This window comes from Lolium perenne, chromosome 2 (assembly GCF_019359855.2).
Source record: "Lolium perenne isolate Kyuss_39 chromosome 2, Kyuss_2.0, whole genome shotgun sequence".
Lineage (NCBI taxonomy): Eukaryota > Viridiplantae > Streptophyta > Magnoliopsida > Poales > Poaceae > Lolium > Lolium perenne.
The window spans coordinates 184,445,147-184,464,896 of NC_067245.2; the positions used below are offsets into that span (position 1 = coordinate 184,445,147).

At 44.8% G+C, this 19,750-nt stretch overlaps 2 protein-coding genes across 2 annotated transcripts; both read left to right on the forward strand.

Moving 5' to 3' along the window:
- The first annotated feature begins 10,208 nt into the window (after positions 1-10,208).
- Positions 10,209-12,397, forward strand: LOC127334100 (uncharacterized). Its single transcript, XM_051360514.1, has one exon. The coding sequence runs from the start codon at positions 10,303-10,305 to the stop codon at positions 12,073-12,075; it is 1,773 nt and encodes a 590-aa protein (XP_051216474.1). The 5' UTR covers positions 10,209-10,302; the 3' UTR covers positions 12,076-12,397.
- Positions 12,398-16,678: 4,281 nt separating this feature from the next.
- On the forward strand, positions 16,679-19,150 carry LOC127334101 (uncharacterized). The gene is made up of 4 exons (XM_051360515.2): positions 16,679-16,830; positions 16,945-17,051; positions 17,814-17,848; positions 18,752-19,150. The coding sequence occupies exons 1-4, from the start codon at positions 16,828-16,830 to the stop codon at positions 18,817-18,819; spliced, it is 213 nt and encodes a 70-aa protein (XP_051216475.1). The 5' UTR covers positions 16,679-16,827; the 3' UTR covers positions 18,820-19,150.
- The last annotated feature ends 600 nt before the right edge of the window (positions 19,151-19,750 follow it).

Genomic DNA, 19,750 nt, shown 5'->3' on the forward strand with positions numbered 1-19,750 from the left:
GCAATGTGTTCATCATCCAACAAAAGTGTAGAGTATGCATTTATCTGTTCTGTTATGTGATCAATGTTGAGAGAGTGTCCACTAGTGAAAGTCTAATCCCTAGGCCTTGTTCCTAAATACTACTGCGTTACTACTGCTTGTTTACTGTTTCACTGTGTTACTACTGCTGCAATACTACCACCATCAACTACACGCCCGAAAGCTATTTTCTGGCACCGTTGCTACTGCTCATATATATTCATACCACCTGTATTTCACTATCTCTTCGCCGAACTAGTGCACCTATTAGGTGTGTTGGGGACACAAGAGACTTCTTGCTTTGTGGTTGCAGGGTTGCATGAGAGGGATATCTTTGACCTCTTCCACCCTGAGTTCGATAAACCTTGGGTGATCCACTTAAGGGAAAACTTGCTGCTGTTCTACAAACCTCTGCTCTTGGAGGCCCAACACTGTCTACAGGAAAGGAGGGGGAACGTAGACATCAAGCACTTTTCTGGCGCCGTTGCCGGGGAGGAAAGGTAAAAGGTACTCACACTCCGGATCTCGGCTACTAAGCTATTTCCCGCCGTTGTAAGTACTCGAAGCTATTTCCTTTAGATTCTGCAATTGCATCTTTTTGTTTCTTGTTTACACTAGTTAGGCATAATGGAAAACAACAAAAAAATTGGTGAGCTTTTTAGTCTTTTTCCTGATTTAGAATTGTTTGATGCGAAAATTAAAAAACCTATGGAACCTTATTTGCATGCTAGTAGCGATGTTATTAGTATGAATGCAATTACTGCTAATGCTATGAAGAATTCTAAGCTTGGGGAAGCTAGTTTTTGTGATCTTTTTAGCTTCCCATCTTTAGGGGAGAAAATTTGTTCTGATAATGCTTCATCTTCCATATGCGATAACTCTAATGATGCTCCTGATATTTTGAATCCACCTGCTGAAAGTATTCCGTATAAAATACCTATGAAAATTATTGAACGTGTTATGGATAATCACTATAAAGGGGATGGAACTGTCCATCCTAGAGATCATTTACTGTTTTTGCACGAATTATGCGGGTTATTCAAGTGTGCAGGTATCTCTATGGATGAAGTGAGGAAGAAGCTATTCTCTGTTTCGCTGTCTGGTAAAGCGGCGCATTGGTATAAATTGTTGGAGAATAGACATTCTCTTGGTTGGAAGGAAATTGCATCTCTCTTTTATTCTAAATTTTATCCTCCTCATGAAGTGCATATTGATAGGAATTATATTTATAACTTTTATCCTCGTGATGGAGAGAGTATTTCTCAAGCGTGGGGAGATCGAAGTCACTAATGCTCAAATGTCCCATTCATGAGCTCCCCGTAATGTTATTGTTAACAATTTTTATGCGAGGCTTTCAGGACAACACAAGGACTATCTGGACGCGTGTTCGGAGGGATCTTTCACAAGCAAGGAGGTTGAAGCTAGGTGGGATCTTCTTGATCGGATTGAGGACAACGCTGAAGGATGGGAGAACAATGAAGGTAAAGAGTCAGGTATAAATTATGATTATGAATGCATTGAAGCTTTTATGGATACCGATAAATTTCGAAATATGAGTGCTACTTATGGTCTTGACTCTCAAGTTGCTGCAAATCTTTATAAAGCCTTTGCTTCTCATTTTGAATTGCCTAAAAATAATTTTGATAAGTATCATGAACCTTTTAAAGAGGATTGCATGAAGAATGAAATTGTTGTTAATTATTGCAATAAGCATGCTCAAACTCCTAAGAATGCCATTTCCTATAAGCATGTTAATTTTTGTGGAATACATAGACCTTGTGGAATTAATCAAATCAAAGATGAATATTGTATCCATCATGCTAATGAAAAAACTAGAAAGTGGTTTAGGGCTCTAGATGATCTTGGTAAAAAAGTTTGCGCCCTCTATCCTTTTATTTGTGAAGTTTGCCATGAAGTGGGTCATTTTAATTTTCAATGCTCCTCCAATGATAATTTGAACCCAATGAGTGCTGCAAATTTGTATTGTGATGATGAAATTACTCCTAATCAGCATGATGAACTTACTCTATTCTTGGGGTGTGAAGAACTGTCGAGAAAAATCTCTTTGTTACATATGAGTGATCTTGATATTGATGATGTCCTGCATGGGTGTTTTTCTTATTGCATTGATAATAGCCATACAAATACTTACATACAAAATATTTTAGAAGATGACACCTTGCCAAAATATGATAGGACCGCTGTGTGTTTTCAACTAATTAATGAAAAGGAGGGATCCTCCCAAGTTTCTTCTATTGTTTCTGAAAGTAAATCAGGTTATGCGGACAAGCCACCCTTCAAGCCTCTCACTCCTGAAGAAGGGAACGAGGAAAAGGAGAAGGAGAAGAAGAAGAAGGGAACGAAGAAGAAGAATAAGGGGAATAAAAAGAAAGAGGTAACAGCATATCCCCGCGTATATGAGATAACGATAGGTAACCGTAAGTATGTTGCTCCTGATGATTATTGTGATAATGAATCTGAATACGATGATCTTCCTATGCCCTTTACATACATTAGCAATCATGATTTGAATGAGCACACTACTTTTGATATTGCAAATCTCTGGGAAATTAATTCTGAAAATGATGATGATAATGATTGCCATAGTGTCAGTGCTATCCATGCTTCCTCCCATAATGATATAGAAAGCTCTAAGCTTGGGGAAGAGGTGTTTGCAAATCCTTTAGCTACTGGTCATTATGTTCTTGATACATCTCCTTCTAATAACAATAATGGCGTGGACACAGATAAACCGATTGTGAAGGATAACTATTCTATTTCTTATGATGACACTATGCCTCCGATCTCTAATGATTATTATAAAGAATGCTATGATATAGGTTCTAATTATCCTTATGAAACTTGTCATAGTCATGATTGGGTTACCAAAAACAATTCCCTTAATAGGCAACTTGTTTACCATGTTCAAATTCTTGATAATAATCTTGCTCCAATTACTACTAATGAGAATAACTCTTCTTATGCCAAATTTAATGATACTTCTATGCATATGAACCATGATAAGAATGTTTTAAGTGATGGGTATATTGTGGATTTTATCAATGATGCTACTGAAAGTTATTATGAGAGAGGGAAATATGGTTATATGCATCTTAATAATATTAAGTTTCCCCTCTTTATGTTGAGAATCTTGAAGTTACTCGTGTTTTATCCTCTTATGCTTGTCACTTTGTTCTTCATGAATTCATTTGTGTACAAGATTCCTCTTCATAGGAAGCATGTTAGACTTAAATTTGTTTTGAATTTGCCTCTTGAAGCTCTCTTTTGCTTCAAATACTATTTCCCGCGAATGCATCATTAAAACTGCTGAGCCCATCTTAATGGCTATAAAGAAAAGAACTTCTTGGGAGATAACCCATGTGTTCTTTTGCTACAGTACTTTGTTTTGTATTTGTGTCTTGGAAGTTGTTTACTACTGTAGCAACCTCTCCTTATCTTAGTTTTGTGTTTTATTGTGCCAAGTGAAGCCTCTAATCGAAGGTTGATACTAGATTTGGATTTCTGCGCAGAAACAGATTTCTATCTGTCACGAATCTGGGATTTTCTCTCTGTAGAAAAATCAGAAAAATATGCCAATTTACGTGCGTGTTCCTCAGATATGTACGCAACTTTCATTAGTTTTGAGTTTTCTGATCTGAGCAACGGAAGTATTTATTAGAAATTCGTCTTTACGGACTGTTCTGTTTTGACAGATTCTGCCTTTTATTTCGCATTGCCTCTTTTGCTATGTGGGATGGATTTCTTTGTTCCATTAAACTCCAGTAGCTTTGAGCAATGTCCAGAAGTGTTAAGAATGATTGTGTCACCTCTGAACATGTGAGTTTTTGATTATGTACTAACCCCTCTAATGAAGTTTATGAGAAGTTTGGTGTGAAGGAAGTTTTCAAGGGTCAAGAGAGGAGGATGATATACTATGATCAAGAAGAGTGAAAGCTTTAAGCTTGGGGATGCCCCGGTGGTTCACCCCTGCATATATCAAGAAGACTCAAGCGTCTAAGCTTGGGGATGCCCAAGGCATCCCCTTCTTCATCGACAAATTATCAGGTTCCTCCCCTGAAACTATATTTTTATTCCATCACATCTTATGTGCTTTGCTTGGAGCGTCGGTTTGTTTTTGTTTTTTTGTTTTGTTTGAATAAATGCTTGTGTGGGAGAGAGACACGCTCCGCTGGTTCGTATGAACACATGTGTTCTTAGCTTTTTATTTTTCATGGCGAAGGTTGAAACTGCTTCGTTAATTGTTATATGGTTGGAATTGGAAAATGCTACATATAGTAATTGCTATAATGTCTTGGGTAATGTGATACTTGGCAATTGTTGTGCTCTTGTTTAAGCTCTTGCATCATATACTTTGCACCTATTAGTGAAGAAATACATAGAGCTTGTTAAAATTTGGTTTGCATGAGTGGTTTCTCTAGAGTCTAGATATTTTCTAGTGAGCTGTTTGAACAACAAGGAAGACGATGTATAGTCTTATAATGCCTGTAATATGTCTTTTATGTGAGTTTTGCTGTACCGGTTTATACTTGTGTTTGCTTCGAACAACCTTGCTAGCCTAAGCCTTGTATCGAGAGGGAATACTTCTCATGCATCCAAAATCCTTGAGCCAACCACTATGCCATTTGTGTCCACCATACCTACCTACTATGTGGTATTTCCTGCCATTCCAAAGTAAATTGCTTGAGTGCTACCTTTAAACAATTCAAAATTTATCACCTCTGATTGGTGTCAATGTTTTATAGCTCATGAGGAAGTATGTGGTGTTTAGCTTTCAACCTTGTCATTTACTTTTGACGGACTTTCATATGGACTAGTGGCACATCCGCTTATCCAATAATTTTGCAAAAAGAGCTGGCAATGGGATTCCCAGTCCCAAATTAATTAACAAAAATAGACACTCCTCCATGGTATGTGATTGTTGGACGGCACCCGAAGGATTCGGTTAGCCATGGCTTGTGTAAGCAAAGGTTGGGAGGAGTGTCATCATAATAAAACTAAAATAAAAAGGCACTCCTTCATGGTATGAGATTGTTGGCAGGCACCCGAGGATTCGGTTAGCCATGGTTTGTGAAAGAAAGGTTGGAAGGAGTGCCACCCAAAAATAAAATAATTCATGGGAGCCGCTCTTGGAAGTCCGGTTGGCGAGGTAGTTAGTGTACCCATTACCATTCGTTGACAACAACAAACACCTCTCAAAACCTTACTTTTTATGCTCTCTATATGTTTTCAAAACCAAAGCTCTAGCACAAATATAGCAATCGATGCTTTCCTCTTTGAAGGACCATTCTTTTACTTTTTTTGTTGAGTCAGTTCACCTATCTCTCTCTACCTCAAGAAGCAAACATTTGTGTGAACTGTGCATTGATTCTTACATACTTGCTTATAGCATTTGTTATATTGCTCTGCATTGACAACTATCCATGAGATATACATGTTACAAGTTGAAAGCAACCGCTGAAACTTAATCTTCCATTGTGTTGCTTCAATGTCTCTACTATGAATTTATTGCTTTATGAGTAACTCTTATGCAAGACTTATTGATGCTTGTCTCGAAAGTACTATTCATGAAAAGTCTTTGCTATATGATTCAATTGTTTACTCATTGCATTTACATTGTTTCGAATCGCTGCATTCATCTCATATGCTTTACAATGGTATGATTAAGATTATGTTGGTAGCATGTCACCTCAGAAATTATCTTTTATCGTTTACCTACTCGAGGACGAGTAGGAACTAAGCTTGGGGATGCTGATACGTCTCCAACGTATCTATAATTTCCGATGTTCCATGCTTGTTTTATGACAATACCAACATGTTTTGTTCACACTTTATATCATTTTTATGCGTTTTCCGGAACTAACCTATTGACGAGATGCCGAGAGGCCAGTTGCTGTTTTCTGCTGTTTTTGGTTTCAGAAATCCTAGTAACGAAATATTCTCGGAATCGGACGAAATCAACGCCCAAGTTCCTATTTTCATCGGAAGCATCCAGAACACCCGGGAAGGACAAGAGGGGAGCCCTGGGGGCCCCACACCACACCCCGGCGCGGCCAGGGGGGGCCGCGCCCCCCTATAGTGTGGGCCCCCCAGAGACCCTCCGACTCCGATTCTTCGCCTATTTAAGCCGTCGTGACCTAAAACTTCGATACCAATTGACGAAACTCCAGAAAGACTCCAGGGGCGCCGCCACCGTCACGAAACTCCAATTCGGGGGACAGAACTCTCTGTTCCGGCACCCTGCCGGACGGGGAATTGCCCCCGGAGCCATCTCCACCGCCGTCTTCACCGCCATCTTCATCACCGCTGCTGCTCCCATGAGGAGGGAGTAGTTCTCCATCGAGGCTCGGGGCTGTACCGGTAGCTATGTGGTTAATCTCTCTCCTATGTACCTCAATACAATGATCTCATGAGCTGCTTTACATGATTGAGATTCATATGAGTTTTGTATCACTACTATCTATGTGCTACTCTAGCAATGTTATTAAAGTAGTTCTATTCCTCCTGCACGTGTGTAAAGGTGACAGTGTGTGCACCGTGTTAGTGCTTGGTTTATGCTATGATCATGATCTCTTGTAGATTGCGAAGTTAACTATTGCTATGATAATATTGATGTGATCTATTCCTCCTACATATGCATGAAGGTGACAGTGTGCATGCTATGTTAGTACTTGGTTTAGTCTGTTGATCTATCTTACACTATAAGGTTACTAAAACATGAGCATTATTGTGGAGCTTGTTAACTCCGGCATTGAGGGTTCGTGTAATCCTACGCAATGTGTTCATCATCCAACAAAAGTGTAGAGTATGCATTTATCTGTTCTGTTATGTGATCAATGTTGAGAGAGTGTCCACTAGTGAAAGTCTAATCCCTAGGCCTTGTTCCTAAATACTGCTGCGTTACTACTGCTTGTTTACTGTTTCACTGTGTTACTACTGCTGCAATACTACCACCATCAACTACACGCCCGAAAGCTATTTTCTGGCACCGTTGCTACTGCTCATATATATTCATACCACCTGTATTTCACTATCTCTTCGCCGAACTAGTGCACCTATTAGGTGTGTTGGGGACACAAGAGACTTCTTGCTTTGTGGTTGCAGGGTTGCATGAGAGGGATATCTTTGACCTCTTCCTCCCTGAGTTCGATAAACCTTGGGTGATCCACTTAAGGGAAAACTTGCTGCTGTTCTACAAACCTCTGCTCTTGGAGGCCCAACACTGTCTACAGGAAAGGAGGGGGAACGTAGACATCAATGGCACCCAAGACTTCGACGAAGAAGAATAAGACCAGGCCGACACCGAGGAGGAGGACGCGCCTAATCCTACAACGACTGGGAAGGGGAAGAAGAAAAGGAAGAAGAACTCGTCGACGACCAAGTCGCAGATCAATTGGACGGGCAAAGAAGAGGAGTGCCTCGCCGAAGCTTGGAAGACCGTCTCCATGAACGACATTACCGGCGCCAATCAAAACTATGAGACGTATTGGCAGCGGGTCAAGTTGGCGTTCGATGAACGCAAGATCGTCGATCCCTACTTCAACAAGATGGTGATGGTGCACATCGACAAGGCCATGGGCACCCATTGGAGGATCATGTAGGCGGCGTGCAGCAAGTGGCACGACATACAGGAGGAGATCGAAGCTCGCCTGGTGAGCAGCGCCGACTTTGAGCAAAATGTGATCTTACTCGCCTTGTCGTCCGTCGATCATGGATCACCGAGGTTTAATCTTGATTCGCCGGCCTGGCTCACCGAGGTTTAATCTTGATTCGCCGGCCTGTCCTGCAGATGCGTGGTGCTTTCGACATATACAACGACGACACCGACATCCAGACGTTCAAGTAGCTCAACGAATTCACCCGCATCGAGAATTGCGGCAAGTGGGCGGACGTACGCCGAAACCTCGCGAAGAACAAGGACGAGCAGTACAACCCCGACGCTCCAGCCCCTGCCGCGTCGGCGGGCCGCCCCGAGCCTGGCCAGAAGAAGCTAAAAGAATTGAAGAAGGCGGGCCATCCCGCCGAAAGGTTGCAGGCGTCTTTCGACAAGTGTTGGGCCGACGCGAGGGTGCACACCACCGATAGGGATGACAAGTACGACGTCAGGTGGAATGAGATGCTCGCCAACCAGGGCGTCCGGATTGCCTTACTGAACACAACCTCTGTGGCGAAGATGAGACTACATGAGTATAGGTCTCTTCGTTCCATCAACCCCAATGAAGCGGCAAGGTTTGCTCGGGTCCGCAATCCTCACTTCTACACCGACACTCAAGAGAGAATATTCAATGATGACTACCCTCGTCCCAAGACCAGAGTGGTTGATCAACGGTATATCAACATTGGCCATATGGAGAATGAGGCATATTTTCATGAAGCCCTGGAGATTTGTGGGGAGTTTGGATTGCTTCCCATTATGGCTCTCAAATGCAATTATGATGAATCTCTCGTGACTCAATTCTTTGCAATGATGTATTTTCATGAGGATAAATCTTGGTCCATTACCTGGATAACTCGTGATGTGGTGCTCATTGCCACTTGGAGTGAATTTGGATGTATTCTGGGTTATACTATTCCGGAAGAATGTGAGAAGGAAACTAGTGGTTGGAGGTTCCATGATGATCTGAATGCAAGCTCCAAGGATGTGCTAGCTCCTCTGTATATGCATGGTAAATGCAAGCTTGGGTACACTTCCCGTTTTCAGCCAGTATATGATATCATGCTACACATCTACCGTGAGACCATTACCGCCAAAGTAGGCAACCTTGATGAGATTCACTCTTTTGTCATTGACTTATTGCTTCAAACACACCTCCAGAGGGGCAAAGGGATGAAGATGGATGTGATGGATTGCTTGTCGAATCAGATTTATTTGTGTATGGTGGAGAAGAGGTCGCCTTCATTTGCTCCGTATATCATTAAGTTCATTTGCTCGTCTCATTTCCAAATCTAAGCTACATGCAATATAAGCTACATGCCTGGCTGGTGCTGCGGCATCGATGTTGGACGGCGGATCGAAGGCTGCGCTGCGGCTTGCCCACCCACACGTTGTGCCCCCTTTGTAATGTCGTCGAAGAAACTCTCGACCATCTCTCGCTCTATTGCTTGTTCGCCCAGGGGGTGTGGGACGGTTTGGTGGCTCGACTAGGTCTTCGGGACATCGTTCCCGCCGGGAACGATGGCATCAATGACTGGTGGCTCCGGGTGGTCCATCGGTTCCCGCCGGTAGATAGAAAGAAGGCTAACTCGCTCATCATGCACATGCTTTGGTTCGAACGCAACGCCAGGGTATTTGGTGAGAAGATGTCGCCGGTGAATGTTACTTTGAGCCTAGTCTTTGAGGAGTGGAGGATCTGGTGTGAGTGTAGAGGTAGGCAGCTAAGGCTGGTGCCAATGAATCACCGGTTATAGCCTCGCCACGTCAGCTTTTGCCCTCACTCTCACCCCACTCTCACCCCATGGTGCCAGTGCACGGGCTATAGTCCCAGCTCTCACTTCTCCCTCCTCCACATCACCCAACAGCTTGCTGACGTGGATGAATCAAATCGCGCCACCCGCTCTCGCCCCGCTACCGCCCCCACCCGCCAGCGCGCCGCTCCCGCTCTCGCCCCCTTCTCGCCCCCCTCTCGGCGCCAGCGCGGGCGGCAGCGGGCGCTACTGCCGGGCGGTGGATCCACCGCCCCGCGCTGCCGTCTCACCTCACTATCGCCCCGCTCTCGCCTCCGGGCGGGCGGTACCGCCCGCTCTAACGCCCGCGTTGGCACCAGCCTAAGAGATGTTCGACAGCTATGCCCTTGTTAGTTAGGGTGGTATGTGTGGTGGCCTCTCTTTCTTTGTAAGGGACATCATGGTCCGCTTCTTTATGCTTAATACAATGACACGCAGATCTCCTGCGAGTTCTAAAAAAAATAATTCCAAATCTAATAGCGCCATAATCAAAATAGCTAAATACAAAGTATTTAATTTTTTACAGCAGAAAAATCGAGGTCTAAATACCTGGCGGTAATTAGTTGTTGTGGTCAATAGGCTGAGGGAGCATCCTATGCATGATCGTTTTGGGGTAAAGTCGGTGACACGGCCTAGCTAGTGTGGATTATATCCATCCAATCCCAATCCTGTGTGGAGTAAAAACTAACTGCCTTCCATCTTCTCTGACCCGACTCCACAAGAGATTTCCCAACATTTCCAAACCCTCGTTTCCAAAACCCCAGCGACCGATTCCCCGCAGCAGCAGGAGGAGGAAACCCCACCCCCACGTCTCCTGCCGCCATGGACGCCACCCCCGTCGCCACCCGCCTCCGCCGCTCCATCCCCGACCACGACGCCTACACCGTCCGCGTCCTCGACCGCCGCGTCGCCGCCCTCGCCACCGCCCACCCGGGCGACGCGCGCCGCTGGATCTGCAAGACCCGCTGGCTCCACTACCCGCTCCTCCGCTCCGCCCGCCTCGTCGTCGGCCTCGGCGTCCAGTGGACCCCCGTCCGCGCCCGCGCCCGCGCCGACACGCCGCCGCCGGCCACCCTGCAGCTCTGCGTCGGCCACCGCTGCCTCGTCTTCCACCTCGCCCAGGTCCACCCCGACGACGTGCCCGCCGCGCTCCACCGCTTCCTCGCCGACCCGCGCGTCGTCTTCGTCGGGTACGGCTCCGCATACGACCGCCGGATGCTGCGGGACCACTACGGCCTGCACGTCGAGTGCGGACGCGACCTGCGCGCGCTCACCGGGATGGGGAACGCCTCCGTCGACCTCATGTCGCGGCGCTTCCTCGGATACCACGGGATCACCAAGCCCGTCAGCGTCGCCATGAGCGCGTGGCACGCGCCTAGGCTCTCCGTCGAGCAGGTGGAGTACGCCTGCGTCGACGCCTACACCGCCTTCCGCCTCGGCCTCCTCCTCTGCCCCGCCGCCCCTGGGCCTCCCCGCGCGCCTCCCGTGAACGTCCACGCGCATCCTCGCGCCCCCGCGACCCAGCTACACCGCGCACCGCCACGCGCGCCTCCACCTGCCCGGGAGATCGTCCACGCCGCGCGCCTCGTCGCTCGCGGCCCCGTGCCCCAGCCCCACCGCGCGCCGGGTCCTGCTCGGGTGCTCCCCCGCGCACCGCCTCCCGCTCCACGCGCTTCGGTGAGCGTCCCCGTGCTCGACCTCCACCGCGCGCCGGGTCCTGCTGTGGTGTTCCCCCGCGCATCGCCTCCCGCACCACGCGCTCATGTGCGCCCCTGCACGCCGCCTCCCGCTCCACGCGCTCCCGAGCCACACCATGCGGGCGGGAGCAGCAGCAAGATCTCGGACACGGACACGGACCGCGGCGGCCTCAGCTTGGTCCGCTCCAACTACGCTTCCCCAGGCTTCACAGCTGGTCCACTGGACACGGAGATCACGGAACGCGCCGGCCTCAGTTTGGTACGTTCCAACTACGTTTCCGACGACGACGGCGACCTCTCTTCCGACGACTTCGAGCTGCTGGTTCTGGGACGTGAAGCTGTCACCGACGACGACGAGGAAGAGGAAGAGGATGTCTACGACTACGTCGCCAGTACAGGACTTCTCAGCGATGGCGACTACGTCATCGGGCCCGGAGATCACAGCGGCGATGACGAGGAGGGTGCCTACGTCGTCGGGGAGCAGGGCTACGCCTACAAGGAGTACGCTGGGATTGGAATTCTCACCGTCGAGGACGACGACATCGAGGAAGGCGAGTACATCGGCATTCTCACCGTCGAGGACGACATCGAGGAAGGCGAGTACACCGGCATTCTCACCGTCGAGAACGAGGCCGCGGCTTGCGACAACCAAGTGTTCGTCACCAACGGACCCGCCACGGTTGCTTTCGAGGAGGAAGACAGCCTGCAGCTCGACGGTCACCATGCACCGCCGGAGCACTTGGGAGAGGCGGAGTACTACGGCGACAGCACCGGGGTGTTCCAGGGCGGCGAGGACGGCTATGGTCAGGAGGATGACAGCAGCGATTGCTATGATCAGGTGGAGGACGTGTATGTGCAGGACGAGGATGGCTATGACCCCTATGGCGCCTTCTACTAGCTTTGCATTGCATGGCATGGCACCACTTGTTTTCATGTCATCTCGATCGGTGGATCATGGCCTTGTTTTGGAAGGAACTAATTAGTGTCTGTGACGGATAGAGTTTGCTTAATTTGCACTTCTGCAACCAAGACTACCAAGTTCAAGGCGATCTTGGTTGGTAATACTCTAGTCTGCATTGTTACCATTGTTATCTACTTGCAACCGTCCAGACTGCTCTTGCATGAATTTCTGCTGTGAAGTTGTGATAATGGCGAGCTCTGGTTAATTTTCATTCAGTTAAGGCGATGCCAGTTTTAGTTTGGCATGTCTTGATTTCTCATGCATGGACGTTGGCTATCAGTTGTTTGAACATTTCATTTGCATGCGTAGTTCATGGATCCCTGCAACTTTGGGGTTTGGTATTTGGCATAGTTTGCATTCAGCTGTATGTTAATGCAATTAACAGACAGATTTATTCCAAGATCGGGGAGTACTATAGTAGTACAATTTCGCGTGTTTAGTCTTGGTTTGGTTTGCCAAACTAGTATTGTTACCTTTGTTATCTAATCATGTCTGAATTCTGCTGTCAAGTTGGGATAATGGCGAGCTCTGGTTAATTTTCATTCAGTTCACGCGATGTCAGTTTTAATTTGGCGTGTCCTGATTTCTCATGCACGAATGTTGGCTGTCGGTTGTTCGACCATTTCATTTGCATGCGTCGTTTGGGGATTGGTAATTGGCATAGTTTGCATTCAGCTGTATTGTTAATGCAACAGCGAGAGTATTACTGTACCAAGATCAGAGGAGTACTTTAGTATAATTTCGCGTGTTTAGTCTTGGTTTGATTTGCCAACCTAGTATTGTTACCATTGTTTATCTAGCAATCATATATGAATTCTGCTGTCAAGTCTTTTTTTAAAGATCATTCTGCTGTCAAGTTGGGATAATAGCTGAGCTCTGGTTAATTTTCGGCCGGTTCAGGTGATGGCAATTTTAATTTGGCATGTCCTGATTTCTCACGATGAACGTTGGCTATCAGTTGTTCGACGATTACATTTGCACGCATGGTTCATGGCCCTCTACAACTTCAGGGATTGGTAATTCACAGAGTTTGCATTCCGCTGTACTGTTGATGCAAAAGATATTATTCGGATTTAGTGAACTTTTTTTTGAGAGAAAGTGCGTACATTTATTCATAACTTAACATCAGTATAGAGAATTTGCCGGATGTACTCCGGGATTAGATCATGGAAACTTTAAAAAACAGAGTTCTCGCAATAGCGAGCTAACAAGTGAGCTGCACCATTCAAGCCACGAGAAATATGACGAAAAGTACAAGATGGTAACGAGGCCGCAATCAGCTTGATATCTGATTTTTTTTCCGAAATGGGGGTGTACCCCGGCTTCTGCATCATGACGATGCACACGGCTTGATATCTGATACCACCGCGCCCAACACTAACCGGTCCAACACAAGACAAGGGATAAATTGTCGAAAGCCACCATGATATGTTGATGGCCTTCTTCCTTCGCAAACTAGATCGCCCTTCTCATCGCCAAGGACTCAGCAAGTTCAGGTGAGGTGACATCATTCTGATGCTCACAGAAACCCGACAGGCAACATCCATGGTCATCAAGAATCACACCAATAGCCATCCTTCGAGAGTTCACAAAGATGGCGGTGCCGACATTAATCACAATAGTGCCGGCAGTGCTCGACCACCATATCCACATAAGCTTGACAATTCTTTTCGGATGCAGAAAACCTCATCATTTCTTGCGCCATTCCTTGCCTCCCATAAATGTCAGATTGTAATCGTTAAGGCTCAGCATAAATACTTGTCTCCAACGGTACTAAAAAAGAGGCTTGATGGTATCTAATCCATCATGGTTTAAAATGTTAATTGTTTGGTCTTCAGTATCTTACATCGACACGGTCATACTTGTCCTTTGTTGTCAACAAGGTATGTCAGTACTTCCATGAGCCTCGCACTCCTTATATGACTGCTGTTAAGCGCATTATTCAGTATGTGCGCCACACTATTGATAGTAGCCTACTGCTTCGGTCCTCCTCTTCGAATCTGCTTTCGATGTTTTCTGATGTTGATTGGGCTGGCAATATGGATGATCGGCGATCCACGGGAGATATGCTATATGTTATGGCGGTAATCTGATCTCCTGGAGTGCTCGTAAGCAGTCTACATTGTCTAGATCGAGTACTGTCGTTATTACAGGAGCTTAGTGTAACATAATCGCAACCTCCAGTGTTATGGTGTGACAACATTGAAGGGACTTACATTGAACCCGGTGTTTCATGCAAGGATGAAGCATATTGACGTTGATCTTCACTTCGTTCGTGAGCGCGTTGCTCAGAAACAACTTCAGATTTATCTCTTCTAAAGATCAAGTTGTAGATATCTTCACTAAGCCACTCCCGTTGCTTTTATATGAGCATTGTAGATGCAATCTCAATCTTTTGTCACCGATTGAGATTGATGGAGGGTGTTAGAATACGTGTTTCCATTGGACACATATACGTTTTGTACCTTGTATTGTAACTCTGTTATCTTCTATTCCTAAATAGGAGACCCCCACTACATTATTTCTCTCAACATGCAAGCTACCCACATCAGCAAGGCTCTGATTGGTCCACATCATATTGTCAACATTTGTGATGCTACGTCATCTTCTGACTCCATAGATTCAAGGGAGCCGTTCAGTCCGTGTTCTGTAAGTTTTATCTTCCGTACATGCTCCATATTGATTACCATCTCCCTCTTCATATTCCACCAAATCATGTTGCTTTAGTGGCGGAAGAAACGGATTTCCATTTCCTTCATATTCCACATTGAATAATGGCAGCACTAATTAGTGCAGAGTTGCTCTCCAGTTTAAATACCGCAGCAGCTCCGTTCCCGTCCTCCCCACACCTGATGCACGCCTCCTGATCAAGAGCTATTCCGTTCCCCTCCTCTGCTGGTCGAGATTTCGCCGTGTTAAACCGTTGCTCTTGAATAGACGAATTTGAAGTTCAGTCATCTCTCCTCATGGCAGATGGGTGTCCGATCCTTTACTTCGTACTGCCTTTTCATGGTTTACCAGCTCTGGCCTGATCTTCAAATGAGGACAACGCTGCAGACCTGCAATATAACTTGGTGGTTAACAACATCATCTTTGGTCCAGCTGAATCTTAAGTATCAACGGTAATAGTACCCTGCGAGGCTCCAAAAAGGTACGCGTTTACAGATGTGTGTTTCTCTCCTTCTGTATGTTTTGCGATCGAATATTTAGTTTCATCTCTCTTTCTGTTTTGTCACTCATTCTGAGTACTGATCATCCTTCTGCCTTGTAGGTACTCATCAAGATACCACTTAGTAAATCTACCTGAAGTTCTTTTTTCTACCAGGCAATTTGATCTTTCTTGAATTGAAGGTTAACCAGTGTTTCCTGACACTAGCTTCTTTGCTGTCCCCTTACATCAAACCTCAGTTTTTGCTGAAATTTGTCTGCTACGTGACCATGTAACGATGTCGAATTTCTTATTTAGAAAAGTTAGGCTGTGCCCTGGACTGCATTTCAGAAACCATACGATCGAGTATCAATATTCACAGCAGTTTAACACTATCGATTTTGGCAAAAGAGATGTTTTTTCTACTGCCATACGTGTGTATTATATCTCCATGGTAGTGATCTAAATCTGTGTCATTCTTCTATATTCCGGGAGAGGAATATGCATGGCTGGTTACATTTAATGCGTCTACTTCCTTTTGTACGTATCTCATAAAATTTCAGATATTTTACTGGGCTCTCAGATGCCATGTGTATTGCTGGGAAATAAACTGCATTGTGTTGTTCTTGCCTTTCTAGAAGAGATTGTTGAATATACCAATCGCATGGAAATTGGTACCATATAAGAACAAATCAGATCAGCAATTTATATGTATTATTATTATTATTATTATTATTATTACTTTGTAATGGTAATGGTGCAAATAACTCTCACTGCCTGAGTAATCTCAGTACAGTTAAGACTATCTCCAACACACTTTATCATTAGCATAGTATATAGCCTATCACAAATGGAACTGTATTTGACACATTGCACTGTCACTTTCCAATGCTAGATTTAAGAGAAGTTATTAAAAATGCTTTATATTATTTTCATTAATTCCCGCAGCAAAGCGCGGGGTATTATCTAGTATATAATACAAGAACAGCCGGCCCATGTGCTGAGCTATCCCGCATAATCTCTTATGTATTCGTTTATGGGGGAGCTAGACTTTGGAGGGGGGCGGCGTGTGGGAGATATATGACGGAGGCGGGGGCAGCAAGGGCGAGCTATAGGCGACGTTCATCGGCGGAGGGAGAGCAATGCCGTGATCCAAGCGGGGCGAAGAGAGCGGTGTGAGGAAGGAAGAAGAGCGTGTGGATGGCGCGTTGTGTTGGAAATTCTATGAACTTGTTTTTGCAAATTCGCCCGTCCCACATCCTCGGTGTGATGGAGGGAGTAATAAAATCCGCGGTGATGGCTTTTCCTAAAAAAAAATCAAACAAAATCTCCTACCTGGGCTTCGGCTTCAAACTGACTAGTTTATTACAGCCCTACACTATTCTAAAAAAGAAAAATTTACAGCCCTACACGCGCAATAGGCTCGTATCGCCACCTGAACGCCGTAGATCCAGGCCAGGTTACCGAATCGCCCTCCCCAGCTCGCCGCCCTTTCCTGTCTCGCACTCGCAGCTCAGCAAGGAGGCCAGCCAGCCAGCGCCATGGTGAGGCCCTGAACCCTCTCCCCTCCCCTCCCCTCCCCGCGTCTCATCACCTCCTTCCACTGATTCCGCGGATCTGCCTGCCCATCTAATCGTCGTTTCTTCGCGTGATTTCAGTCGGCGCTCTTCAACTTCAACTCCTTCCTCGTCGTCGTGCTGCTGGTGATCTGCACCTGCACCTACGTCAAGATGCAGTTCCCTGCCATGCTCAACGACCGAACCGGGTAATCTTCTACGCTTCCCGTCATTGAAAAGTAATTTAGGGGTTTCTTCGTGCACCCTCTGCTCTATGCGATTTGCCTTTCCTTTGTCGCCAAGGCAAATACCTTTTTCTGTACCGTCAAAATCAGTAGGAACAAGTGCTGTATTGCTTCCTTTGCACATGGATTCTCGGTGTGGCTAGGGCAACGCGACATGTAGCTATTGGGTCTAGGGTATATTAATTTGGATTCGTAAACTTATGGTTGTTCGACCACATATATACTCTGATTCAGAGTGAATTGCAACTCTGATTGTAGCTTCAGATGAAGCTTGATGTGGAAGAATTCTAAAAACCCTATTCCTTTTTTTTTTTGAATATATAAAATGAGGCTCATTTGCTAATTCTAGGGAACAAGATATTCCGGTTCTCTTTTATCCATTGGATTCTACAAAACACATAAACCTGCCATTATAGTGTTATGTATTTTTTAAGTTTATATGGTGAATTTGCATAGTTGGAGTCTTTCCAGGAGGTTTTAAGCAATGCAAATGTTTCTATGAGGTATGGTGCCAACGAATCCTTAGGCCTCTGAATGCTATTTTGTATGTTACTATGATATCTCTGCTGGCAACTACTTTTGTATGCAATTTGCCCTTAAAATTTGTTACTAGGTTTGAAAGGCCCTGGCCAAATTCAGCGCAAACATACGACCAGAAGGACAAATTGCAAACACTGTTTTATTTTCTACTGTTTGCCATTTTCTGACATGAATTTCTTTTTGTAGATTTCGTGGTTTCTTTTGGAAAGCAGCCAGAATACGTATGCTCCTTTCTCTCCTTCTGGCTCAAATACTCTGCTAGCTCGTTCAATTGCTCACAAACCTGATGTATCTTAATTTGAAGCATTGATTTCTGTCAGTGTATATGCACTTAGTTTCATCTGTCAAACTGTTTTCTAAACGTTGGCTGAGGATCAAGGTGCTAATTGCTTAAGTTCTGGTACTTTGTGGCTATCCTTTTTCTTGGTGAAGAATGAAGACTTACTGTTTCTTTATACAAAAATACGCTTAAGTGCTTTGTGTTTTGTTTATCTTGTTACACCTTTAAATAAATTAAGGAAATGAAAAAGCTGTAATATCTCTACATTCTATACCAATGATTGTCCAATGAATGTTCATGAACTTCGTAGATCATTTAATCTTGTTAGGTTCTTTTATTTGAAATATACCTAGAGGCTGAAATGTCTGAACTCGGTTTGGCCTGGAAAATGGACTTGTATATAATATTAAGATGGATCAACTTAAGAATAGTCTTAATCATCCACAATCAATTACACTTTATTCCCTTCAAGTTTCTATATATTAGCGGAAAATCGGCAGGGAAGGCCATATGGTAGCTGTCAGTTGGAAATTCAGAAATCATCACTTGGTTTCTGTTTTCTGAATTTTTTTATTTGAATATGTGTTCATAGGTTATTCGACTGTTTCTATATTAGTAAATTTTCCCTTCAGCACAAAAGTCAACATCGCCATGCTTTCATTTGATTCATAGTGGCTTTGTGCAGCAATTGTTGATTAGTACTTATTATTTACTTAACGAGATGTTATCAACCTCATGCGATGAAAAGCATAAACTACCCACAATCTTTCGAAAGAACAAGGTATTCCATAATTTTTTTTATTTCAAGCATTCAAGATTAATCTTTCTCGTGTTGGTTAAACAGGTGAGCGGTTGAGCCCATGGGTAGCGTTTGGGTGCTTTGCTATGGGGATATCAACCATCTTCTTCTGAAGAACCGATCTGGCATCTAGGTTGCTGAGTTATATAGGAAGGATCATCTACGCTGCATTTCTGTTCATATCTTAGGAGAAGCCTTTTGCTTCAGTTTAACTTGGGATGGAGAGGGGTGCTCTCGTGGCAAAAGCTGCATGTTTGCTAGGGATTGCACTCAGGTCGGTACACGCGTTGAAAAGACAGATATGATACTGTGATTGTACTGTTGTATGCTAAGTGTTAAGCTAATACTACTTGCAAATTATTAGCATTGAACTGATGGTGGATTATGTTGATATGGAATGTTCTCTTGACCATGTAAAACCAATTGGGAGTTTCTGGTTGTGTACCTGTTTTATCTCTCATTCCTAGTATTTTCATGGCACTAACAATGCACCACATAGAATGGCTCAAACTGGTGCCTGAAAGATTAGAGCCCCTGATATGATATGTTGATTCAGATAAACCCAGTGTTTGCTTGAAACAGAACATGGCAAACCTCGAATCTGTAATATACATGTCTTTAATTTATCATTCTTGGTGTGTACTCATTCTCAAGATGTTGAACTAACATCTTCAGTGTACTCTTGAGCCTAAGTAAATTTCTGAAGCTAAACCTGACAAGCCACCCTCCACCACCACCTACATGCACTCCATCATAATAATCTCTATCTATCATTACAGGACGATCGATAAGTCAAGATTCACAGGGTACGCTGCTTCGCTTGCTCATGGGGGGTCCTTAGTTGGATCCGCTACAAGCAGAATCAAGGAATGAAGGGCAAACAATCAAAATTCACGCATGAGCCATAAAACTGCTCTCATTCTTCATGTTTTGCACTCTAACGAACTAGCAACAGTTCTAAATTAGGGCATCTCCCATCTCTACGCAGGTTTTCCATCTACCTGCAGATCAAATCGTCCGGTCTGGATGAGTTCTCAAAACTTC